The 13768-nt window shown below is 27.8% G+C and overlaps 1 protein-coding gene across 1 annotated transcript in view; it reads right to left on the reverse strand.

Moving 5' to 3' along the window:
• Positions 1-1011: 1011 nt before the first annotated feature.
• LOC105626903 (putative carbonic anhydrase 3) overlaps positions 1012-13768 on the reverse strand; it is a 21948-nt gene continuing 9191 nt past the window's right edge. The window contains 4 exon segments of the mRNA XM_012208195.1: positions 1012-1203; positions 1427-1660; positions 1762-1985; positions 3803-3958. Coding sequence (XP_012063585.1) covers positions 1012-1203; positions 1427-1660; positions 1762-1985; positions 3803-3958 — 806 coding nt within the window.

Raw genomic sequence — 13768 nt, forward strand, 5'->3', positions numbered from 1 at the left:
ATTACTATATATTATATAGTATATAATATAGAGACACATATATAATAATATATATATATATATATATATATATATATATATATATATATATATATATATATTGCTATATATATTTGAGTTGTATCACAAAAACTGTTTACATGAAAAGAATTTTTTTGTACATAAAAATTAACAATCAAATAATTAATTAATAGAAAAACCTTATCCAATATCTCAATAGAATTTAGAAGAAGATTATAAAAAAAGCATTCTTCATTATTTATAAACTTTCATCTTTTTATATATCAATGTTAATAATAAGCCCACAATTTTCAATGTTTCTGTGAAACACATTGCTTTCCAAATAATGCATTTATACAAGTATATAACATTTGTCATAATATGAGGGTCGCTTGAAAAATTTTGAGCCTCAACATGAAGATGGCATTACTCAAAATCATTTTGGTACTACAATCGTACATGTTTTGCAAGATATCTGTGAAATTGTAGCCATTTTGGATGCTCAGTTGTTGTTTGAGAGTCATTTGTGCCAGTTGATGTCAGAGTTTTTGTTTGATGAAAATCTGTGTCCTCCGAGCCACTTTGAGTCTAGAAAACAGGCAAAAGTCATTGGGTATCAGATCTGGTGAAAAAGGTGGATAGTTAATTAATTTGAACCACAATTCGTAAATTTTTGTTATGGCGATATTTCATTTTATTCGATTTTTTCCATTTTTACAAAAACACTGATATTGACTGGCACAAATGATTCTCAAACAACAACTGAGAGAGTCTAAAATGGTTACAAATTTCACAGATATCTTGCAAAACATGTACGATTATAATACCAAAATGGTTTTGACGAGTAGTGCCATCTTCATGTTGAGGCTCAAAACTTTTCAAACGACCCTCATAAATGCATCTTGTTTTCCAAAGCAGTGCAATAAATTATATCACATGTAACAGTTGTCATATCACGTTGTACGCGTATTATAACATAAAGTCTGATTTGGCGCTTATTTTTATTTTATACTAAAAGTTCTTGTCTAAAAATCTGACTAGAAGAATGATAAGAATTGTAGAGACACTCCAAGTAATATTCGACGACGTATTAATATATCCCTCTAGACGATGGTACACTCTTCTGTCGCCGAGCTTTTGAATTGATCTGTAATTGAACTTCAGTGTACCATTACTGCCATCCATTTGTCTAAATACGTCCATCTAGAAATAGATTAAATAATATAGTATAGAAATAGATTAAATAATATAGTATAATTAATATAGTAATTAATATAGTAATTAATATAGTAATATAATTATTATTGTTATTATTAATCCAAAAGACTTCTAAGAAAATAATTAACTTATAATTTATTATACAAAAATAATAGAATTAATAATCTCACAAAATTAAACATTCTGTTTATTTTTACATTCAAGTTACCTGCGTTTCCGATACTTTAAGCTTCTCAGTCATAACAAACCACAATACATCTTCCTGGCATGCGGGTGTAGTTAAAGATCCTTCGTAATTGTAATATGTAGTATGATCTTTTGGTAGGAACAATAAAGGTATCAGCTTATTCCTTACGTGTATCATATTATGTCCCACCCAATTTGATACCAACTTTGTTGCATCTACAATGGGCGACAGATCTGGATTATCATCACTGCTCAACTATAACAAAATATTACGTTGTTATGTCCATACATAATTTTTGTGTAGAAAAAATTCTCAATTTAAAAAAAGCAATACTGAAATTAATAACACATTATCACCTCAAATAGAACGGCAACCACAGCAATCCCGTATTTATGTTGCAAGGCTACGCTAAAATTTGTATACTTTATATCATAATGCACTAGATGCAACTCTAGTGGATCACGTAAACCATCCACAGTATGCTCTGCACTCCAATGAAAATGCATTTGCTCCAAAACAAACACTGATGATAGACTTCCGCCACTGAGATGAAGTGGTACACCATGAAGTAGTATTTGCACTAAGAAAAAATTTCAATTGAAAGATATTAAAAGTATAAAAAAAAATATAATTTCTTTCGCGAAATAATACTTTGCAGGCTCTTGCTTCTATTCGTTATATTATATTAAAAAATTTTGATAAAATTTTGATTTCTTTGTTATCCTCAGTTTAAAAGGTTGCCAAATTATTCTGTACGTAATTATCACATCATACAAAATTGACGACATATATTTATTATAAAATTATAAATTAACACGAATTTAAAATCGTACTTCCATGAAATCATTACGTCTTTTTTGACAACAATTTGTATTTATTGATTCATCATTTGATATAATCGACTTGATTTTTACATCTGCGACATGATGAATGCGATTGACAATCTTGCTACACTATTTATGCGACTACATATGATAACTTGCGACTGTTATTAATGGATGAACATTTATATATAGTGTGTTTTCAGTAACTAGATCATTTATAATATCTTCGTTGGTAAAAATACCGATTATAGGGGATCGAATTCCAAACTCTTGACATATGTTAATCCTGAGTAACCTCCAACAAACTTGTTATTCATTAAAAAGTTATAAATAAATAAATTTAACGTATAACACATATAAATATGTGTTTAACTTTATAATTTGAACTTTAATCATTGTCATATAAATTATATTATACAGTACATAAATCAATGTATAAGTTTATTATATAACTGTTTAAAATATCAAAGATAATAATTAACTTTAATTGTTTATAACGAATAACGAATGGCGGTTAAAACATTACGAAAGTCACAGGGGCATACAACTTTCCATGTGAAACGATTCTCCCCCCTCTGCTTAGAGAAGTCTACGACTTTCCAAGCGAAGAAAAGTCCATTTTATAAGAGGTACCCCCACTGCCCCACTGCCTAGGGGCGCATAATTTTAATCAAGTGAAGGGGAGAGAGAGTGGATCTCATTTCGTGCGGAAAGTCGCGCGTCCTTGGGCAGAGGGGAGATGGAGTAAACCTTGCTTCGCGAGGAAAATCTCTACTCTCCTAGTTAATTCCCCTCTGTTTAGAGTCTGACTTCTCACGCAAAGTAATGAAATAATTATCAATTTTGATTGTTAATAACTTTTTAACGAAAAACGAGCGATGGTTAAAACCTAAAAATCAGGATCATAACCTTGATAACATATATCAAGATTAAAACTCATTGGAGTCCCAAGTTTGGTCCCATAATCGATATTTTATCAAAATTTTGCTCAAGGACATATTTTTTGAGACTTCAAAGTCACTTTCACTTTTTAAAATGAAATTGTATGATTTTTTTACACAATATGATTCTTCTAATTATTTTGTATATAAAAATATTAGAGATATCAAAAAACCAATAATTTACGATATTTTATACTTTATTCTAACCGACACATATTGATATAAAATGTTAAATAACTCATATACTATTAATTTTTTAATAATCCTTAATGAACAGAATAAGAGATGAATTAAACGATACAAAAAAAGCACATAAAAAAATATGTATAGTTACATAAAAAAAATATGTATGCAAAATGAATAATTTTTTAAATAAGCAACTATGTGTTCTTTACAGGAAACTCTGTACTGAAGATGATGACTCAGAACATTCGGTTGAAACGTTTATAACTTATATGTAATAAAAATTTAAAAAATACACAAACATCCAATGTCAGTTCTTTGGGACACACTTTTTTACTTTCTATTAATTTATATTTATTAAAACTTATAATTGCTAATTAGTTTTGTTAAAAAATATACAACCAAAACATTGAACAGTAAAATGTATTATATTCTATTTATTTTATTACCGGAATGTCCAGTGTTAATCATCGTACTAGGAAAAGCGAAGTCATATCGGTGGAATTTAAGAGCACCGAGATCAACTCTTATAGCATCTTCCGTCACAATGTCAATTGGCGATTGCTTCTTTCCTGTCATACATATTCCCGGCCAATTTTCTGGTCCTACGTAATCATTTACAAACTCCAGTAGACAGTTTCAATTATTTTAAAGTACAACAAAATTTAAAATTTATATTATAAATATTAAATTTTATTTACTTTAAGAGAATCCTAAAAACGATTAGTCATATTGTAAATAGCACTTACACACAGACGATATGAACAGAATAATGAGATTTATGTATCATTAACACTATCATCAATATTTCACTCACGCATACTACACATACAAATTTTCATGTAATTATGTTTTAATTAGACGTCTAAGTCCAATTTTCAGAATGTTGTTTAGAATCTTCATGCAAACTACTAGTCTGTGGACCATTATAATATTTCATAAATACAAATTGCACAGCTTTTATATGAAGCAAATATTGTTATGACGTGACAAATAATATAATAATATATATAACAAATATATATATATATATATATATATATATATTTGTTATTATTTATATACCATTTATTAAATAATAATTTAGAGAGAATTTTTTACGCATCACTTACAGCGTTGATTCCATATTTGCCCTTTTTGCAATTTAATTTTTTATATAATCTTTAGAAATAATTTCATATAATCTAATAGTTACTTTATTCCTCTCTTACTGATTTGAAAATCCTTTTCCAGGATTAAGGTATACATATCTCTATGTATGAAGTAGAATCTATGTTGAGAATAACAAAAAATTTCGGGGATCTTTTTTACCATTTCTTGCAATTAGTCTAATGTGGCGTTCCAAAATTGTCACATCATGACAATATTTGCTTCATATAAAAGCTGTGCAATTTGTATTTACGAAATATTATAATAGTCCACAGACTAGTAGTTTACATGAAGAAACAGCGTGGAATTCTGAAAATTGGACTTAGATAACTCCATTAGCCCCTTTTGCTAAATTTAAATTTTTATATAAAATTATAAGAAGTCCAACTTACTTTCTTAATTAAGTATATTTATTACTTAGAAATTATATGGTTTAATCGGTAATACAGATGCTTTAAGATCCCCTAAAGTATTAGTAGAAGTATTACAAGAAATACATATTCTTATATAATGAATTGTATAAAATTTTAAAAACAATTTAAAAAATTTTCGCTCTTTAAAAAATATTCTTTTTAAATTTTTTGTTAGTCCGTATGGAAAGAAACAATTGAGTATCTACTATTGAGAACTATTGAAAAATAATTATTCAGAACTATTCAGAAAAAACTATTTATATTGTTAATGTAGTATTATGAGACATTATCATTTATTATTATTAAATACGAATAGTTTACTACTCAAGCGAATAGTAATTACAGGCATTTACGTTCATTACTATAATATAACAAATGATACATGCCTGTAGTTACTATTCGCTTCAATAGTTATGAATAATAAAGGTCTCATAATATTACATGACATAGTTTCAAGGAGCTAATGAAAACTATTGTAAAATATAACTCAGAACTATTCAAAGAACTATGTACGAATGTCATGTAATATTATGGGACCTTACTATTTATAACTATTGAAGCGAATAGTAACTATTTACGCATTTACTGTTAGAATGTTACTATTAGAATAAATAGTTTACTACTGTTACTCACCAATGTGGAAATTGTGTACACTTATTTAACATTGAAAAATATTGAACATTTTTCTATGTGTTCCCAAAATTAATTTTAAGAGTTGAAATCACCTCTCAATCATCCTCAAAAGTGTTATCTCGCCATGAGAATTACTCCGAGCATATAAATAGCAACAAACTATGTTTCCGAAAATTGTAGAATTGATAAAGAACTGAAATGAAGTCTTTATCTTGATCTTAGAAATATCAAGATCATTTAGAAATCAAATTGATTTTTTCATGATCCTTCAAAGAAGATTAGCAAAAATAAGACGAAAATCAGGATTTAATGAAGCGACTCCAATAAATGTATAAATGCCAGTACTTGTGCCAGTACTTGTGCTAATAAATTCTGAACTAATAAATATCAAAAATATTCATCTAAAATCCATTCTTGGAGATGGTTGAGGGTTTTAATCCTTAAAATTAATTTTAAGGAAAAATATATAAACATATTCACTATTTTTCACTATTTTTCAATGTTAAACAAATGTGAATAATTTCATCCAGATTGGTGAGTGACAGTTACAAACAGTGTTACTTATGAATACTATTAGGGCGAATAGTAACTATAGAAATTTACCATTCATTATTACGGATTAGAATCATTGAATAATTTACTATTGGAGCAAATAGTAAGTAGTAACTACATTTTAGCGATTTTCGTGAAAATTTAGTAGTATTACTTCCCAGTTCGCAAATATCCTGATATTTTATTGTATTTAGTTAGGTAGTAAGGATTAAACGCTTATTTTTCATTAACGGTTAAAACAGTTACTGTTACTTCAAAATAATCGGTTACTTAAACAGTTAATATATAAACGATTATTTTTTATAGTATCCTGTAACTTAGTCATCCCTTTTTTTTCATTATTTCTCATTATTTAAATCATTTAAGAAATCTATTTAAAAATATTTCGTTATTTAAAATATTTGTACAAACAAATAAATGTAAAATATTAAATTTTATGCATAAAGATTGATGTCAACTTGGTAATGAATAAAGTCAATATTACATACGTCCGTTTTGTTCAATTAATTTATGTAGTCGCGAATAGTTATTTTTCAGAACTATTCGTCAACTATAGTCGTAGTTATTATTTAATTACTGTTCAATTACGTAGTCACAAATAGTTTTTCAGCACTATGTGTTGATAGTCGTAATTACTATTTAACAAGATTGTTCAAAAAACATGTTTTTTTATTTTAAAGGAAAAACATTGTTTTTTTTATTTGGAACAATGTTTTCTGTTTTATTTTGTGTTTTTTAAGGAACAAAAAGACATATTTTATACAGGAGGAAAACATGTTTTTTTTAAATGTTTTTTTTGTTGCTTAAATAAACAAAAAATATTGTGTGAATATTTGAACCTTTCGCCATAAAAAATAATATATAATTGAAAGAATCAGTTATTTTTATTTATTATTTTTATTTTTTATCACTGCTAATATGATTCTTGTGTAAGCATCACTGAATGCTTTTCCAAAGTATACGGATTGATAAATCAAGAATACTGGTTCATTCAAAAACTCCGTTCAAAATTTATCTTTTTTCTGAGGAAGCCATTAAAAATGTTAAATCAATAATATGATGACTTGCGCTAAAAATAATATCAATGTTGTTACATTCGATTTGGTAATACAATTCCATACAGTTGTTTCTTTTACTGACATAAAAAGATTGTTTTCAGTTTTTGAGTTAATGCACCACAAAACTAAGAAACAAATTAGGCACAGAAAAAGCTTCAAAACTAGTAACAATTTTGAAAGCATTGAACAAAAAGCTAATCTAATTGAACATGAATATTGAGAATTGAGACTGTATAAGCTGATCTGTTTTAAAAATTTTTATGTTTATAGTTATTAGTAGAAAAAACTACTACTGAATGTAGTTTATATTCCGTTAAAAGATTTAACGAATTTTATTTTATTATTTATATGTTTGTAGCCTATATATAGTAGTACTAGTAGTAATATATGTACATATAAATAAATAAATAATTTTTTTGCAACATATTTACATATTATTTTTTGTTTCATTTTTACAATTTCTTTTAAATATTTTAATTGCAGTATTTTTAAACAGGTTTAATTAACAATAGTTTAAAATTATTTAAAACAAAAGTGTTTTAAACATATTTTAAACAAGCCATTTTAAAAGCGTTGTTTAAAACATAACTCTGCTATTTAATTACTGTTCAATTACGTAGTCGCGAGAAAAAGAATAGTTACTATTCAAATAACTATATAAATTGAGTAGTAACCATAGAAATCTAAATAATACACAATAAAAAATAGTTCTCAATAGTTCCTTTCCATACGGGGAACAATATTAAAATAAATTAGCAAATAAATACGAGCATCGTATATAATTAGAAAATTTATAATTAGAATTTTTATATGATTATAATTAAAATCATAACTATAATACTAAAATATGATTTATTCTTATGTTAAAATTAAAGAATTGGTTTATTATTATTTAAAGGAGACAAGCACTTTCATATTATTATTCACAGTTAAAAAAAACTAGACTTATATAGGTATATTAATATAGGTAATTACATCTACCTATATGGTAGATCTATATAGGTATATTAACATAGATGTCTTTTGTATCTAATTGTATCTCTCTATAGACAGATCAATAATAATTATCAGTATTTTTTTAACGTTTTGGATTTTCAAGATCTAAGACATAGCATTGTTAAATGTTTTATTCTAAAACATTTTAGCAGCAGAATATTGACATAACAGTACTATTTTAATGATAACAACACAAATTTTGAAATTATGTCACCATTATTAACGCACATTATGCGCTATGATTAGCTAATACCAAATTGCTTTTCAAAACAGAAAAATAATGATGACTCATAGCGTGTACAGAAGTATTTAAGAAATTTAGAAAAAAACAACAAAGAAGCTATCAGCATTGGGCTTGATAACAGGACGAAAATCTATCAATATAAGTCCACCAATATGGAGAAGCTCAGACCTCAGTTCGGAAACCCAAAACACTCTGATTTTTTTTCGTGTTGTGACTTCTTTCTTACAATAAACAAGGTATTCATCCAAAACAAAATTCCCCGATGTATAACTTTATTGACAATTATTGACAATTATTTTGGTTTATTGATAATTATTTTGTTTTTGTACTTTTTGCTGCATATACATATACATATACAAATTACATTTTTTACAATATATTTTCTATCTCTCTATTCATATCTTTTTTATAAAAACATGCAATGGATAAACCATGATGTTTGCCTATTCTAGAATACAAAATTCATGTACCAAGATGATTGTCGAAAGCCGTAGTTGATATAAAATAATTGCTCTCAAGAGATCTGATCTAATGAATTGTAACAGCTTTTACTATCAAATTTTACTAATCGAGTAAACCGTGTTTTTAATTTATTTGTAGTAATTAAAATTATAACAAAACTAAGTGGATCTATCTATAGAACATATAGAATCTATAGTAAATGTTTACAATAATGGAAGCAGTTCTGATGCTTGATTTTGACATATATTGTTAAGATCATGATTCTGAGTAATTTACAACAAGTTTTAGCTGTCGCTTGTCCTTTGTGAAAAAGTATTAATAAAAAAGTTTAAAAAAACAACGTGTTATTTCGACTATATATAACATCAGAATGATAGGGTGAAAGTCGTACGCCCCCAAGCAGAGAGGGAAGAGAGATGAGAGTTGCTTCGCGTAGGAGTTCCCAAGCAGAAAGAAGAGATGAGATAGGACATTTTACTTATCAAATATTGTATCAAACTATTAAAATCACATGTTAAGTACAAAAACTCGTGAAGATGCACAATCAATACACGTTATCTTACTTGTACTAATATATTGAGAAATAGCAACTGTACGCTTACAATTTGAAGAATTGACTAAGACTGCGCGATCAAAATTTGTAAATACCCACTAAAACAAATAAATGTAATCGAACAGTTACAGAACATTAGTGTTTCCATAAGATCACTGCTTTAAAAACAAAAAAGAGAGTCGTTTCGCGTGGAAATCGTGTGCTTCAAGCAGGAAGGAGGGAGGGGGGATGTTTGAATTGGAAAATTTTTCAGGAATACAAATATTCAAAAAATTTAATGATATATGTATGGGTTAGGGTTAGGTTATATATAACTATTAAATGTAAATGAAAATATAAAATAGTATTTAATACTGTATATGTGTATCTGTATAGTAGAAATAAAACGTTATTTTTTGTTAATAATTTTGTTAATAATTTTTGTTAATAATTTTTTAACAAAGGACAAGAAATGAAACTAAAACTTGTTGGAGGTTACTCAAGATCATGATTGTGATAACATATGTCAAAGTCAAGAGCATCGGAGCTGTTTCCAGTTATGTTTATTATAAATATTTACCGAATCTATAATTATAAAATAGGTTAAGCATCTATTTCTCGTTGTATACATTATTTAAACATGTGCTAAGATAAATTATGTACAAAATGCTAAAATATTTAGTTACAGTATTAAAAGCAGATTGTAATAATATGAAAAAAAAATTTTTTTATTTTAAATATACGACGTAAGTAATAATATTAATTTTAGAATTGCCTTTTCAAATATTAAGTGATTAAACTTTTCTTTAAAATTAATAGTAATATTAGTCTCTCGAGAACTCTCTTTAAACAATAATAATGGAATAATAACGGGCAAATGAGAACATTTATTTCTACACGATAATTTGTGCATGTATTTTAAAATTTATTCAATTTTACATTGATTTAGAAAGTATGAATGTTTTAATTTATTTCAAATCACTATTGGCGAAGCAAATTTTGTGCATTGATATCTTGTTATCAAGTAATCAAGTCGCAATATGCAGTAAATCGTGTTTCTCTTTTAATTTCATATTTGAAGAAATGTTATATCAGTTAGTTACTATGTTAATTATTAGTTGCAACGACAATCATAATTGAGAACTTGTTAATCATCATCCCAGTAAACGCAGTTGTATACCATTAATGTAACATTTATAAATCCAAATAGGTTATGTAACTAGAATGCAACATGTTGCATTCTCGTTAGTTGTAATTTTCCACCCAGATGAATAACAGAGATTATGTAACAATTATATAGTACTTGCTGTAGATGTTATAAATTATTATATAATAGTTATATTTTTATTATATAAATGTTTTAATGTGTTATATTTTTGTTGTACAATTGTTTTGAATACATTATATATATATTATGAATATATTAATGTCGCTGGTAGAAATAAAATCGGTTGGAAATGTTCTTGGTGGAAATAAATCGCAGAAAATCACTGAAATCGCTAAAATCTTTATCAATTGATCTATTTCAACTGAATTATACTGAAATGGGTCAAGATTGATTCGTTTACAATTTTATCACATCTTATTATAGCCACTTACATGTTCTCATAACTATCTCTATATTATCAGTGTGACAGATTTCTTAACCTGAAAAGTCTTCACTGTAAGACTGATTAATATCTCCATTACGGAGTAAAGTGATATTTTATTTACCAAATTCGTTCATTTTGTGCAAAAATGCATCGAATGAACTTAATCAACATCAGAGGTGTAAAATCAAGAATCACTTTTACATTTAACTAATTCCATGGAATAGCTTTTAGTATGCATTGATATAATTTGTAATTTAAGCGACTAAATTCACTATTAATATTCTTCTATAGCATAAGTAATACTCATTGCGTAAATTTCTCATAATTTAAGTACAAATAATCACACGTGTTGCGCTTTGTCGCGCTCGACAGCTTGAAGCTCAACTGGCACAGAGCTTCGCGACGTCACAGATAGAGACCGCAATATTATGAATCATAATTTAAATTATATATAGTATTAATATAATATCGAAACAACTATTATATAACATGCCATTATATTGCTGTTCATTTATTATAACGTATAAATAATGAAACAATAATTAATAGTTTCATCACTTGGTTGTATTATATTATATATTTAAAGTAAAGTTATATAGTTATAATATAAATAGAGTGTAACATCTGTTATACATTATTTGTCATTTCCACATTATATTGTATTTATATTTAGTATTTATTTGCTGGGATTGCATTTAATTTAATTATTGAAATTTGAATATACTTCTAATGGGATATCTCTTTAATTGCAGTAAAATTTAATTAGTGTAACATAAATATAACTGATATAACAACTCTTCAAATATGTAATTAAAAGACACGATCTGCATGTTGCGACCTAATTATTTAACAACAAGATATTGTTTTATATCAAATTTTGTATTGCTGTATACAAAATTTGTTTCGCTGATGATGGCTTGAAATAACCGAAATGATCATACCTTCTAAATGTAAGATTGAATCGATTTTAATATACTCGAATTACATAAATAACTTTTCCTTTAGTTTTAAAATTAAATTTCAAATTGCTTAATTTGTGCATATATGATCATAGTTAATCTCGAGCAAAGGATAAATGTAAATACTGATACCACGAATAAACTCTCGATACCATGAATTTTCTACAATAACGCTATTTTTTATGATTCAGTATATGTATCAATATATACAAGGTGTCCCAGAATAACTGCCAAATATTTTATGCGTAGACGCGTGGATTAAATTGATGGTAAGTCGAAAAGTCATTTATAATTTTCGCAATAATTAACAAGATTTTAATAACTAAAAATTGCCGAATATTCATTTTTAATAACTTTTTATTTTATTTTAGTACTATCAATTTTACAGAAAAACAGCAAAAGACAAAAATTGTTTTTTTTTCTTATACAGCTCTAAGAATTTTTTCAGAATTTATTTACTTTTTAAAACTGCATTTTTTTATCGGCAACTATTTTTACTCGTATGTGAGAAAATGGTATTAAAAAATTCTTAAAAAATTCTGAAAAATTCTCAGAATATATAAAAATAAACAATTTTTGTCTCTCGCTTCGGTACAGTTGATAGTACTATTGTGAAAATTGCAAAATGGTAAAGGACTTTTCGACTCAATTTAGTCCGCTCTATCTATACAAGAGTGCTTGATAAAAAATTTCGGAATTTCTGTGTATATATAAGATGCGTCATCAAAATCTGGACAAATTTCAATTTAAATTTAATGCGATATTGTATCTCCGTCAGAGATTGTTATTAGCATCTGAGAAAGCAGTAATGTGCTGTCATGGGAATTATTCCCACATGGGAATGTTCGTGCGCATGTGTAAGCTGCCGTCACAGTTTCGTATTGCTTTCACATCATATCGACGATATACACAACCTGAGAAAGCCTGATGCTTTTAGTAAACAGTCATATTTTCAAAATGGTCACGATGTTGAAACCAAGTGCGGAGTATAATCGAAGATCCACAACGAAAACATTCGCGCTCAACAACGAAAATAATTCGGTTCTTTGGATACTCGAGATCAACTGTTTATGATTTGTGGCAAAATATACGGCTTTAGAACAGTCCAACGAAGGTTTCAATATGCCAGCGAAGAAGAGTCGAAAGAACGCACCGCGAGGATCTCCGCAGTCGTAGAAAGAGCTCAAACGCTGATTTCGGATAACCCATGGCAATTGTTACGAAAATTAGCATCGATTATTGGTGTAAGGGAGCCAACAATGCATCGGAATTGCTGAGGAGGACCTTCGATATAAATCGTACACATTAAAGATACGACAGGTGCTCTCTGAGTCTTCATGGTGCATTCTTTCGAATGACTTTTCCTCGCTGGTGTATTGGAACCTTCGTTGGACTGTTTTAAAGTCGTATATTTTAATAACACAACGTCATAAACGGTTGATCTCTGGTATCCAAAGAATCGAATTATTTCCGTTGCTGAGCGCCCAGCCCGAAGGCCTTCGATTATATTCGCATTTGGTTTCAACATCGCAGCCATTTTAAGAATATGATTGTTTACTAGAAACATCAGGCTTTCTGGGACGCTAACAACATCCTCTAGCGGAGACACGATATAGCGAAAAATTTAAATTGAAATTTGTTCGGATTTTGATGATGCACCCTGTACACAACACACACATACACACACACACATACACGCACACACGCGCGCACACACGCGCGCACACACGCGCGCACACACACGCGCACACACGCGCGCACACACACACACACACACACACACACACACACACACACTATGTATAGGAGTTATGTATATATTATA

Source organism: Atta cephalotes (genome assembly GCF_000143395.1).
Source record: "Atta cephalotes unplaced genomic scaffold scaffold00007, whole genome shotgun sequence".
Lineage (NCBI taxonomy): Eukaryota > Metazoa > Arthropoda > Insecta > Hymenoptera > Formicidae > Atta > Atta cephalotes.